This window comes from Salvia hispanica, chromosome 3 (assembly GCF_029641045.1).
Source record: "Salvia hispanica isolate PSC_SH4W2 chromosome 3, Shi_PSC_v1, whole genome shotgun sequence".
In the NCBI taxonomy this organism is placed as follows: domain Eukaryota; kingdom Viridiplantae; phylum Streptophyta; class Magnoliopsida; order Lamiales; family Lamiaceae; genus Salvia; species Salvia hispanica.
The window spans coordinates 33,743,811-33,756,577 of record NC_142694.1 but is presented as its reverse complement, the minus strand read 5'-3'; the positions used below and the strand labels follow the sequence as shown (position 1 = coordinate 33,756,577).

The 12,767-nt window shown below is 38.0% G+C and overlaps 1 protein-coding gene across 6 annotated transcripts; it reads left to right on the top strand.

Moving 5' to 3' along the window:
* Positions 1-8,273: 8,273 nt before the first annotated feature.
* On the top strand, positions 8,274-12,071 carry LOC125198011 (cleavage and polyadenylation specificity factor subunit 1-like). 6 transcript variants are annotated; one of them, XM_048096479.2, is made up of 5 exons: positions 8,274-8,740; positions 9,430-9,577; positions 9,964-10,118; positions 10,362-10,497; positions 11,672-12,071. In XM_048096479.2, exons 3-5 carry the CDS (start codon positions 10,095-10,097, stop codon positions 11,827-11,829), a joined length of 318 nt encoding a protein of 105 aa, XP_047952436.2. In that variant the 5' UTR covers positions 8,274-8,740; positions 9,430-9,577; positions 9,964-10,094; the 3' UTR covers positions 11,830-12,071. The 6 variants fall into 6 exon arrangements, 4 of the variants coding, with proteins under 4 accessions (XP_047952436.2, XP_088923417.1, XP_088923418.1 ...); XR_016136512.1 differs by having other exon boundaries at positions 8,276-8,700; positions 10,390-10,497; positions 11,672-11,690; XM_089067291.1 differs by lacking the exon at positions 11,672-12,071 and having other exon boundaries at positions 8,276-8,700; positions 10,390-10,515.
* Positions 12,072-12,767: the final 696 nt, after the last annotated feature.

Sequence of the window (12,767 nt, the reverse complement as noted above, 5' to 3'; positions counted from 1 at the left end):
GGAACTGACTCGCGGCTATCCTCCGGGCGTCGTCCTCAGTCTGCCCACTTTTGAGCTGACGGAGGGCGTTGGCGTACAAATTCGCAAAACGGCCCACTGCGGCCCTGGTGCGCTCCCACCCCTTCCGGACCTCCTCGTTGCTGAAGTTCTTCCCGTGCGGGCAGTGCCTCTTATAGGCAGCACTGATCTTCGCCCACATGTTGACGACCCGCTGGTTGTTCGCAACCAGTGGATCGTCGCACACCTCCAACCACCCCTTGGCCACCGCGGCGTACTCATCCTCCGTCCACTTCCTCTGGCCGGTGGCAGTGGGCTGCGATGACTCGCCGACCGCCTTGCCCTTCCCCTTCCCCCTCGTCTTCTTCCTCGGCGCGGCTGGCGTCGCTCGAACGGGAGTATCATCGACCCCGAGATCGATCCCCATATCATGCAATGACAGAAGGTCATCGCCAGAGAACTGCGTCTCCACCGGGGTCGACGTGTGAGACGAAGCCGTCAAAAAATCAAGCGAGGGCCGATATACCGCGTCCCCTCCCGGTGACCCCTGCACCCCCCCCGGCATCCCGGGATACATGCCGTGCAGCATCCCCCCCGGCATCCCCCCCTGCCACATCATCCCCATCATCTGCTGCAGCATCATCTGCTGCTGCATCTGGGGCATACCCCCCCACCCGGGCGCTGACTGCCCGCCGCTCCCCTGCCCGCCGCCCGACATCCCCCACGGCATACCCCCCGGCATACCCCCTGGTTCCCCCCCATCGCCCCCCCCCCCCCGGCGCACCAGCCATCATCCCCATCATCTGATTCCAAGGGATGTTAAATCCCGGGCCCATCTGCCCCCATCCAGACCCCACGGGTACTGTGGGAGTCTGAGAGCCGCTCGTCACCGGACTGGACTCGTTGTTGTGATCCATCACTCGATGATGCTCTTGAACAGAAAGTTAGAGAGAGAGAAAACTCGTTAAAACAAGTGGTGCAAATGAAAATGAAACGAAAATCGCGTTTATATATGATTTAAAAAAAAAAAAAAAAAATCGAAAATCGGCGCTGGCCGATCGGGCCTCCACAATGGCGGCTAGCCGATCGGCTAGCGTTTCGGCCAGCGACGAGCGATCGGCGAGCCCACGCCGATCCGCTCGCCGATTTTGCGCTGGCCGATTGTAATGGTTCGGCTAGCCGATCGGCCAGCGCGACGAATCGGCTAGCTGGTCGCTAGCCGACCATTGCGGATGCTCTAATGTCATTTTTCAATCATAATTACAAATGGGAATATGAAAAGTATGAGTATTTGAAACGGATTAAATACATTTATATCACCATTCAATTATATGTATAAATGGGCATACACGTACACATTCTCACCCTATATATAATCTAAAATTAAACCTTTAATTCCCTCGACAACCTATTCATTCTCAAAAGATGAAGCATGAAGAAGAGGATGGAGGCCTCTGCGGGAGACGTTGCGGTCAAAAGCTAGCTAGCGACGGAGGCATAGTCTTAACCAACTACTAGCTGAAAATATTCATGTGAAATCGAAAGAAAAGAATCATGCGAGTGTATGGTGAGAGGCTACGGTCATCTTCCATGCATGAGTGAATAAGAAACTCAATTAGAAGGATGAAAGTATTCAACGTAGTTTCTCAATGTACTATATAATAAAATTAATTTTGGTAGCAACCTTTCTATATGACTCTGACCATGACTCTGAATATTTATAACTCGGCTTATTGATGGTGTTGCTCAAAGCAATGTTTTACCAGAACAAGGAAAGAAAAAAAAAAGAATATAGTTTAGTAAAATGCGTCATATTGCGCATCACCTCAAGAATGTGTTTTGTACGGATTTAAATAACTTTCATTATATAAATGACTATTAACCAAAATCAAAAGAATTAAGAGAAAACAAAGTCAAAGTTAGAGTTGAAAGCATTATCATCTTATTTTTAGAATGAATAAAGTCAAGTTATAAACCTAAGGCTCCCGTTCGATAAACTTTTTCCACCCATTTTATTCATTGTTGATCACAACTTACATAAGATTAATGAGGCAAGAGTCCACCATTTTATTCATTGTGGAATTTTAGAGTCCACTATTCAAAATAATAAAAGTAAGGATGTTAATTAACGAGGAACGACAAAAGAAAAAAATAGTGTCAATTGGGAGGGGGGGGGAGGGGAATAGTTTGAAAACAATTCACCCTACTTGAAACATTTAAAACTCGAAATTTCAATTAAAGTCTAAAATTATTGAGGCAAAATCGACCTTATAAAATTAGAAGTTGACATTATCGTTTGGATTGAAGACTTACTCCATTTCGGAAGGAGGAGATTTCGGAATATGGGGCTCAATTCGCTGACCTTTCGAAATGAGGGATTAAATTCGTTGACCTTTCAGAATATGGGCTTGGGACATGCGAATTTTTCATAATAAGAATTTTTTACTTTTTTATATTTGTTCTCTTCTTTTTTCTTATTTTTCATTCCTAAATAATTATAATTGACCAAACTACCCTCTAACCTAATTTATCAAAATTTTATGCGCTCCACTGTCTATCACAATTCACGAGTTAGTCGAAGCAGGGATGAACAACAAATGCAGATTATTTGGAGAAACAGAAATGCTGTAATGGCTAAATAATTTATTCTTAATTTTTCCAATTTTTTTTAATTCTTTTTAAAGGTGTGCGTGTCTTTGTTGATTTTCTATGCATATTTATATATGGTTTTACAAGCAGCAATGGGTGAGTGGTTCATTGTTCTTTCAGTCTTCATCTGAATTAACGCGTGTAATAATTGATCAGATATTGGAAACATGGATTGGGATTCAGAAGAATGATACATAATTAATTATCAATGTAATATTAATATATTATAAAACTTCCAAAGTGACTTATTTTTCAGAAATTTGAAAAGGAAAATAATTTGTGATGTGAGAATTCCGATTGAATTTTTGGGGTGGAAATCTAGTTTGGAGTGAAGAAGCTTGAATTTTTGATAAATTAGATTAGAGGGTAGTTTGATTAATTATAATTATTTAGGAATGAAAAATAAGAAAAAAGAAGAGAATAAATATAAAAAAAGTAAAAAATTCATAATCTGAAAAGTTAGCATGGAATGAAAAATAAGAAAAAAGAAGAAAATAAATATAAAAAAGTAAAAAATTCATATTCCGAAAAATTCACATACCTCGAGCCCATATTCTGAAAGTCAGCAAATTTAATCCCTCTATTCGAAAGATCAGCGAATTGAGCCCCATATTCCGAAATATCTCATTTCGAAGGCAGCCCCAATTAATCCTTTTCTGAAATCCCCAATATCCCGCCAGGGTTTTAAGTAAAACCCTAAATCCCCAAACCATCACTCATCCACACTTCCACCATCTGAATCCAATCAACTGCAGGTATGAGTTTCGCGGTGTTCAAGATGATGCATTGGGCAACCGGCATTGAGCACTGCGCCTCGGGTTTCATCACCCATTCCTCCGCAGATTCCACGCCTCGGGTTTCATTTGTAATTTTCATTTCAGTTCCTTTCTGTATTCCTTCTTGTAATCCCTAAATCTCCCACATGCATCCTATTGGATAGCACCTATATCTCAGTCTCGTCTTATAGGATTTTTCTTAATCCTACCTCGGCTTCACTACTGTGCAGAGTTTATTTATTATCTTTACTAACTTTGGAGAAATTCTATTTTCTCTAAAATAAATGTTTGGGCACTTATTTAATAAAATATGGATTCATGAAAAATCTTTTCTTTAATCTTTTTTTTTTCCTTCGGATATTTCGCATCCCCCACTTTACTACTTTCCCTCTTCTCGGAATCTAAATAAATTATTTGGAAATTAACTTATCAACTTTCGAGCTCCAAGTCGATATTTTCCATTTTCGGGAACTTAGTAATTTATTCAGGAATTAATTGATTGAGCTCCAACTCATTTCCTTAAATTAATCCCATCCAACAAATAACTTTTCAAGTCCAACAATTAAGAGTTCTCGGCTCAAACAATAATTCCTGGGTCCACTAATTAAATGGTAATATCTCATCACCTCATTTAACTCATATGGCCCAAGCTAAATTAAATCGAGGCATTCTACTACTCCAATTACTCAGTGGGGCTTGGTCCAACAATTAACTTCCAATCCTTAATTGGCCCACTGGCCTAACAACTAATTAATTTCCTTGGCCCAACCTCTTAATCAATTACTAAGACCCAAACACATTAATTCAAAGTCCAATTTATATACTCCCTTCCATCGTCACTTCTCTCTTCTCACATTCAAATTTCCAAACTAAATCCCCAATTCTTGAAGGAAGGGGTGACGTCTCCAGCCGCCCTTCTCCCTCTTCTCCGGCGAAATCGCCTCTACCTCGACGAAAATTTCAGAGTCCCGTCGACGGGTACGCCCTCCGTTACGCTTCTCTCTCCGTCCATTCTCTTCCTCGGCGGGTTCACCGTCCACTCAGCTTGACGGAGATTCGCCGGCTCCGTCTTCGTCTCCAGCCGATGAACGAGCAGACCCGCCGGAGCTCCACCACGCCTCCTTCGCCAGGCAGCCACGACGCTCACCGGATGCTCACGCCGGCCTCCTGCGTCTCGCGCCCACCGTCCAGCACCGGCATCCTCGGTGAATCCGGCAGTAGCTCTCTCAGCCGCGGCCTGCAGCTGCTCCGTGGAAGTTTTCGGACTCCGTCGACGCTCGCTCGTCGCCCGGCAGCCCCTCCGCCTAAGCTAAAGTCACCTTCCATTTTCTCCTTTACTCAATTTCTTTAAATTCTAGCAGATTGGTGATTGATGGTATTTCGTATGATCTTGTTGGAGTATTTAAATTCCATGATCCAAATTTTTGAGTGCTCACTGGAATGATCTTTGGCTATGGTATTAAAGTTCTAATTTTTCATTTGGGGCTTTTAGCTCATTGTATAAAGACTTGATGGTTCTTGCTACTGATCCATACTTGATTGTGAGGATCCTATGGAAGTTCTAAGTTCTTGTGCTATCTATATTTGTTGTTCTACGTGATGCAAAGGTTATTGGGTGTTGAGGTTGTTACCTCACTTTGACGAATCCTCTTGGATGGGACTGATGTCCTGCCTCAGAATTTCCTCCTTGCTCCTCCTCCCTTCCTTGCTGTATTCCTTGACTTTATGTGAGTTTGGGGTGTCGATTTTGTGGGGAGGAGAAGGGAGATGAGGCTGCTTATATAGTGCTCTATTCCTTGACTGTTTGTGCTTGAGACTTGGAGGCAAAGGCTACTATTTTGGGGCTGCCAGCTCCATCTCTTTTGAGCTTGATGTTCATGTTATTTTTACTACTTTGGTGTAAGTTTTGGCACACTAGCTTGGCTGACCTCATGGATCTCCGCAAGTTTCCTCTTTTAGTGCCCTCAAATGAGCTCATATTCTTGTCCCAATTGTCTCTTTTCTTAATTGGGAGATTTAGAAATCTTGACTCTATCCAATCCTTAGTCTTGGCAGAGACTTGATTCTCTTAATCCATAATTGTTCACTATTTTCTTGGTTTACTTTTGATTATTGTCTTACTCATGGTACCAGAGGAATAAGGGGTACAACTGCACCCCCAAAATTTTAAACTAACTATATTGAAATCTTGTTTGACATGGTATATGTAATCTAAATGGTTCAGTGGTTGGAGTCTTCAATGGTAAGGCTGAATGCTTTGGTTCGACTCCCATGGCCCACATTTTGCATGCAGATGTTTAATTACTTTTCTTTATGTTTTAATTATTACTACTCTTTATTTAATAATACTATCATTAGATTTAAATCAACTTCCTTTCAATTTTCACATTTTAACCCCTTGATTTTTGTTTTCTGCGCACTTCTTTTATAGTGCACTTTTGTTTCTTATACTCATTTGTATCTCCCCTTATAGCTTTGTTTTTTTTTTAATTTTTTTTTACCTTTTATTGAAGAATATATATTTTAAATATAAACTTTTCCTCAATGCTCATTTATGATCATACATAAAATATGAAAATATATTTGACGTAAAACATGAGAAATAAATTATATAAAAAATGGTAATGATGCATTATATTTGTAATTGAAGTTTTTGCCTAAAATAAGTCAAAAGATTATTTTTAATTAAAAAATACCTTCTGCAAAATTTAAAATAAATTTTTCACTAATCTTTTTTTTATATATGATGACCTTTCTTAAGAAAAAAATTAGAAATAAAGATTTTGTTCAAAGTCAAAATAAAGAGAAGAAAATTGACCTTTCGGATTTTGAAGTTCTATATTGTTATGATAATTTATCGAACCCCCAAACTAAAAATTCTGGATACGCCATTGCATGGTACATGCTCATTCACTAATTGGGTAAGTGGACTTTTTCTTGTAGGTTGTGCCACCTTGGAGCCTTGCAGGCTGCATATTCGAGGGGGAGAGGATGGAGTAATGGAAAGGGAATCTATTCTTGTAGCTCTTTGGTTCATATACCAATTTAGACTATTTCCAAACTTGTTGACTAGAGTAGTAGGATGATAGGTGTGTCTGTTGTCACTCTCACATTTGTAACTTGTAAGCATGTGCTATTTCCATCATTCTTGTATAACTTATTCCTCAAATATTTATCTAATTGAACACATAATTTCCTTGCACTTTATTTCTTCCAACGAAAATACTTAAATCACTCCAAAGTCGAGAATTACAACGACAACTACGATTACACAGCTTCTTAAAGGAAATTAATTAAGCTAATAAATTCGATTTATCTCGAAAGAAGGGAACGGAATTCTGGGGCGTCACAGTTATTAAATTAAATAACTCAATATATATAACATTTAGTATATTATTAAATATTTAAATAAAATTGCATTAGTTTATAGTTTAAAATGTTACTCATTTTCCTACTTTCAAGATTTTTATTTCGGTTTGGATTGCCAGAATAGAAATGAGAAAACGTGACGTATTCTGTTTAATATTAAAAAGGTAAATATATTGTTCGATCGTATACATTTTTTGCGTGTCCAAAGTATATATTCAACATTTTTATGTAAATAAAAACAAACATATTTGTTCGAATGGGAAGAAAATTAGTTATCACAACAAACAATTAATGATTTAGTATTGATGGTTTGATTTCAAAGATAGACATTTTTAAGGACATGAAAATGGACAGGCTAATATAGCTTATTAATATCTCGTTTGAGAAAAGGAAATTAATTTTATTTATCTAAACCATAGTCTAAGATTGCATGCGAACTTGGAAATTTGACAAATCAAACTAACCCGTGGCCAGCTGAAAATTAAAATTTGTGGATGCGCTTCAAATTAGATTAATTAATTAGGAGTTTGTCAAATTTTTACAGGTTTATTTAATTTGTTTTAAAGTAAGTAGACCTACCTAGTCTTCTTAAATATTATCATCAATCATCATCATCATCATCATCGAGAAATCTTATTATTTTCATCCAAAACTGTCGTTTTCCTCTAATATTCCACACAAGTTAGTTAGATTATGTCATTTGTTTTTTTCTTATACCTTATTTGTATTATTTATAGCTATAGTTTTAGTTTTTGAGTTTATGCATTATTAAAGTTGAGGAACATACAAGATATGATAAAGTCATATTATTTTTAGCTTCAAGCTTATGAATGAATAAAGTCTAAGTTATAAACTTAAGGTTCCCATTCGATAAACTTTTTCCACCCGTTTTATTCATTGTTGATCACAACTTGCATAAGATTAACGAGGCAAGAGTCCACTATTTTATTCATTGTGGAATTCTAAAGTCCACTATTCAAAATAATAAAAGCAAGGATGTGAATTAATGAGGAAAAAAAAAATAGTATCAATCAACGGGGGAACTGGTTTGAAAACAATTCACCCTGCTTGAGACATTTAAAACTCAATATTTCAAATAAAGTCTAAAATCAATGAAGCAAAATCGACCTTATAAAATTAGAGCACTCCCAATGGTCCGGCGATAACACTCGGCGATTTTTCGCCGAAAATCGCCGGCCGTTGGGTGTGTTTCGGCGATAATTCGGCCCCGATTCATCGCCGAATCATTGGCGCCCACTGTAGGCGCGATTCGGCGATTTTTCGGCGTTTTTTTTTTTTTTTTTTTTTTTGAGTTAGGGAGAAACCATTGGAGCAGTTGGCTAAAAGTTGGGGATAAATTTTGGTGCTGATGTGACGCTGATGTGGCAGGAGTTAAAGAGAAATAAAAGAGTTTTTAGAGAGAGCATTGGGAGTGCCCTTAGGAGTTTGACATTACCGTTTGGATTGAAGTTTTACTGCATTTCGGAAGCGGTCCCAATTAATCCCTTTTCTGAAATCCCCAATATCCCGCCATTGGGGTTTTAAGCAAAACCCTAAATCCCCAAACCATCACTCGTCCACACTTCCACCATCTGAATCCAATCAACTGCAGGTATGAGTTTCGCGGCGTTCAAGATGATGCATTGGGCAACCGGCATGGAGCACTGCGCCTCGGGTTTCATCACCCATTCCTCCGCAGATTCCACGCCCAAAATCCCTCCGATCACCGCCGACGACATCGACTCGGACTGGACCACCTCCTCCAAGCCTATTGGACCGGTTCCCAACCTCATTACTGCTGCCGCCAACGTTCTTGAAGTTTACATTGTAAGAATTCAGGAAGAGGCTTCTCCGTCCTTAGCTCACAAAGCTGCTGCCGAGCCCAAGGGTGGTGGAGCCGTCTTAGCTGGTATTTCCGGTGCCTCACTTGAGCTCGTTTGCCATTATAGGTTTCTTCTTTTCCTATTTCTAGTATTTACTTGAATTATGCCTTTTCTTTTGTCGTAAATAATTCAGCTGTGCAATGTTGAAAAGCTTTGTCGCACTTTTTTGCTAGGAGGATGCTCCAGGAAAATACTGTATTGCAGGGCATGTTGTATTGAGAAATTGTCCTCTTGATTTTAGTTTTCATCTTGGTTTGATGGCTTGCATAGCTATACTTTGTTTTTAATTAGTTAATATTATATGTGTTCAAATTGATGATTGGAGGAATTAGTTGAAATTTGTTGGAAATGTTTGAATGTTCGTAGGTAAAATTGAGAAATTTTTGTTTCCAACAATGTTACTAGCTCTCCCACTCTGCATGATAGAGTCTTAATATGAAGCTAATTTATCAAATACAACAAATGTACCATCATGATTACTTACTTTGTGTTCTATTACTTATTGTCTTTCACATTGTTTAAGATTGTATTAAGAAAGTAGTGGTTGTAGTTGAGCTTACATAACATCATCATCATTATCATACAATATGTAGCTATTTACTGGAGTAAATTTTGTTAATATTAGTAATGATTTTTTTGTTGCACCCACAATTTTTAAGAATGAGCGTCAGTTTCCTCGAGTAATTTGTTACAATGGAAAAACAATATTATTTGTTATTTCAGATGCTAATTCGATTTTGTTTAATGCCGTGTAGGTTGCATGGTAATGTGGAGTCATTGGGGGGTGCTACCAAATGGAGCTACTGATGGTGGAAAGAGGAGAGACTCTATTATATTGACTTTTCGAGATGCAAAAATATCAGTTTTAGAGTTTGATGAATCAATATATGGGCTACGAACCAGGTGTGATGTAATCTTATTATTGCAAATTCCTATCCCACAGTTTGAAGGAACACAACACATTCTATGGTGCTATTGGTGGCACTCATATAGTCATATGCATATATAAGTAGCTCTTTACATTATTTGTGACAGGAAAAATAGGTCTTTGATATATTTTTATTTATATTGTTGCTATATTTCTTCAACATGAACTTGTGAACTCTAACCGCCTACAAGTTGAAATCCTGAGATACATAACAAACCTGAAGCTCTGGAGAGTAATTTCTGATTGTAAGTTGCAAATAGAATGAATGTCTGTTGTTACTAGTATGCCTCAACACGAACTATCATGAGAATGCAGTTTGGTGGTAATTTACTTATAGACACTTTTACTTCTTCTCGTCCAGTTCCATGCATTGTTTTGAGGGTTCTGACTGGATTCGCTTGAGAAGAGGCAGAGAATTTTTCCGAAGAGGCCCACTAGTGAAAGTTGATCCATTGGGGAGGTGTGCTGGCGGTGCTTGCATATGGATTACAAATGATAGTCCTCAAAGCAGCTGAGGTTTTGCAACTGATCTGTCTTTACTCTGTTACAGTTCTTTTAATATGAAATATTTTGATTACTAGGAACACGATATATATTTCTATTGCTTCTACTAGATATTTACTCCATATTGTATCATGAACTATTTCGAATGTTGGGGATGATGAATGTTTGAGCCATGTGGATCATGCTGCTTTCAAGTAGTAACTGCTTATATCATTTTTTTAAAATTGTAAATTCAATTGTGAAACGTGATGTTAGGCTAGCACTGATTTAACTGCACCTGCAGAGGACAGTACTTTCAGGGCAGCTGCTGCATCTCGAATTGAATCATCGTATATTGTTGGCTTACGAGATCTTGATATAAAGCATGTTAAAGATTTCATCTTCATCCATGGTAAGTATTCTCATCCATGGTAAGGATTCTGATTTGGTTTTCTGGCATCCCTTTTTAATAAAGGGTGGTTCAGAAAATCCAATATGGCTAAGTATATATTCTCAAATATTTGTGTGTGCTTTTTGTTGCTATAGATTTCCTAATCATTGTAATTTCCTTACCCATACTTCTGGAAAGTTTTGATTGTATACTTCAGAATAGTCAATAAAAAGCATGCACCAGAACCAGATTGAGAATCAGCACTTTCTTATGGGCTACAGTACACAAATTTCCTTTCTTGTAACTGCCGATGTTTAATTGCTGATTTTGGAAAGGGCTTATGATGATTTTTTTTTTCTGTTCTGTATTTTTAATTGGGTGCTAATCTTATCTTTATCATTCCAAGTTATAGGTTTCCCAATATATGCTTGGTTTGATAGTTTTGATTTCTAAAATGACTGCATTATTCAATTATATCAAGTGTCGGTTTCTAAAAGGCAGAGACTGAATATTACATGTTTGATTCTATTGACTTTCTCATCATTGCCGCTCCTTTTATCTCAAGTTTAAGGTGAGCTTATTGGTTACAGGGCAAAAAAACTAGTTTGGGAAGTCTACGACATAGATCTTTTCTGTATATTTTCCTTTGAGTAGGTGGAATCGTCATAATCTTCTCTAATCTGGATAATTTGATTCTAGTGATAAAGAAAAAATCTGTTTTATGCTTTAAGGTTGTAGTTACCAGATTTTGACCTTCTTCAGTTAAAATTTTTAAGTTATAATTTAATGTGGTTGTGGATTAAATTAAGTGAGAGTGCAGTCTATAGACAACTCCAACTCAGTGAGACACTCTTGACCGCCAGCAACTACGTGGTAATCAATTTATAATAAATGATTAAATTCTCAATTCAACTTCATAATTTTTTTGGGTACACCAAAGGCCTCTAATAAGAGGACTCTTCTGATTTGCTGTGAAGTAGTCTTACTTGTAGCCATTGCTTGGTCTAGCCAGTGGTTCTACATAATCTTTTGTTTTTTGCTTTTAGGTCCTTACTATCCTGATTATATTTCTCTAAGATTCAGGCAACTAATTTGTGATCTGTTCGTATATCTTTTCTCAGCAACTTCATTTCATTATGAACCTCAGCCAATTCCCAGCCACTCCTTTTTTGAATGATTAAAAGCTATTTTTCAGGTTATATTGAGCCTGTTGTGGTAATTCTTCATGAACATGAGCTTACATGGGCGGGTCGGGTTGCTTGGAAACATCACACTTGTATGGTTTCAGCACTCAGCGTCAATACAACATTAAAGCAGCATCCGCTCATATGGTCAGCCATGGTCAGTGTTTAAAATATGATCCTCTTATTTTACTTATAGGGTCTCATGTAATTGTTCCAACTATATAAGATGGTCCAGATCATAGTTTTCTCGGACAGCAATAATCAGCTGCCATGCGTTTTAAGGTTATGGGATATTTTTTAAAAGTTAGTTACATCTAATTTGTTGTAAATTGACCTTAATACCCTTGTTGACGTTTTTTGTTGATCGTGTTGACATTTCGGGATTGATGATCTAGGCCCTTAATTTGAATATCTAATGGCTTTTATGTAGTTGTAGTTAACAATTAAGTGTTGATTTAACAATATAACACTCCATTCAGTTGGCAAATATCTAAAAAAAAAATAGGATTTATATACAAATTGCAAGTTTCAAGGAATAAAAGTTATCCTAATTTTAATTGCTTCTTAATTAGTTGACCAAATTAAACAAACCAAACTTGCTTCAAAATTAATTCACTATTAATTTCATAGTATAAGGAATGTTTGGTTCAAATCCGAACCACCTCTTACGAGCTGAACTTGAGCAAGTGAACTACTTATATATGTCTAGTTTTGATTCATAGTATCGATTAAGCGCCAATTTTGTCCCAAAATAGGACTAATAAGACTTAAAACAAAGAAAACCCGATAAAAAAATTGTCAAAAAACCAACAATTTTGAACCAAAACTGACGTTATTTGTAATAATTGTTACCAATAATTAATCTACCCCAAAACATACTTTAAAAATCTTCTTCTTCTTACAATTAAATGGCAGTCGTTCCCTCCAAAAATGCACAAAAGCGTGGGACGCCTCGTGGCTTGGCGTGGCGGGCGTGGTAGCTCCGATCCTCCTAAACGACGGCATTGTCGACAAGCTCTGAAGCGGCGGCGAGAGGGTGGCAGGTGGAGAAGCCGTGCGACGAGATATACGTTGTCGGAGAAGGTGAAACCCTGCACACCATCAGCG

Excerpts from the sequence above, each read along its gene's own strand:
- LOC125198011 (XM_089067291.1), top strand. The coding sequence starts at position 8,406 with ATGAGTTTCGCGGCGTTCAAGATGATGCATTGGGCAACCGGCATGGAG. Across the intron at positions 8,701-9,429 it reads TGGTGGAGCCGTCTTAGCTG|GTTGCATGGTAATGTGGAGT; the intron begins GTATTTCCGGTG and ends AATGCCGTGTAG. Across the intron at positions 9,578-9,963 it reads ATATATGGGCTACGAACCAG|TTCCATGCATTGTTTTGAGG; the intron begins GTGTGATGTAAT and ends CTTCTCGTCCAG.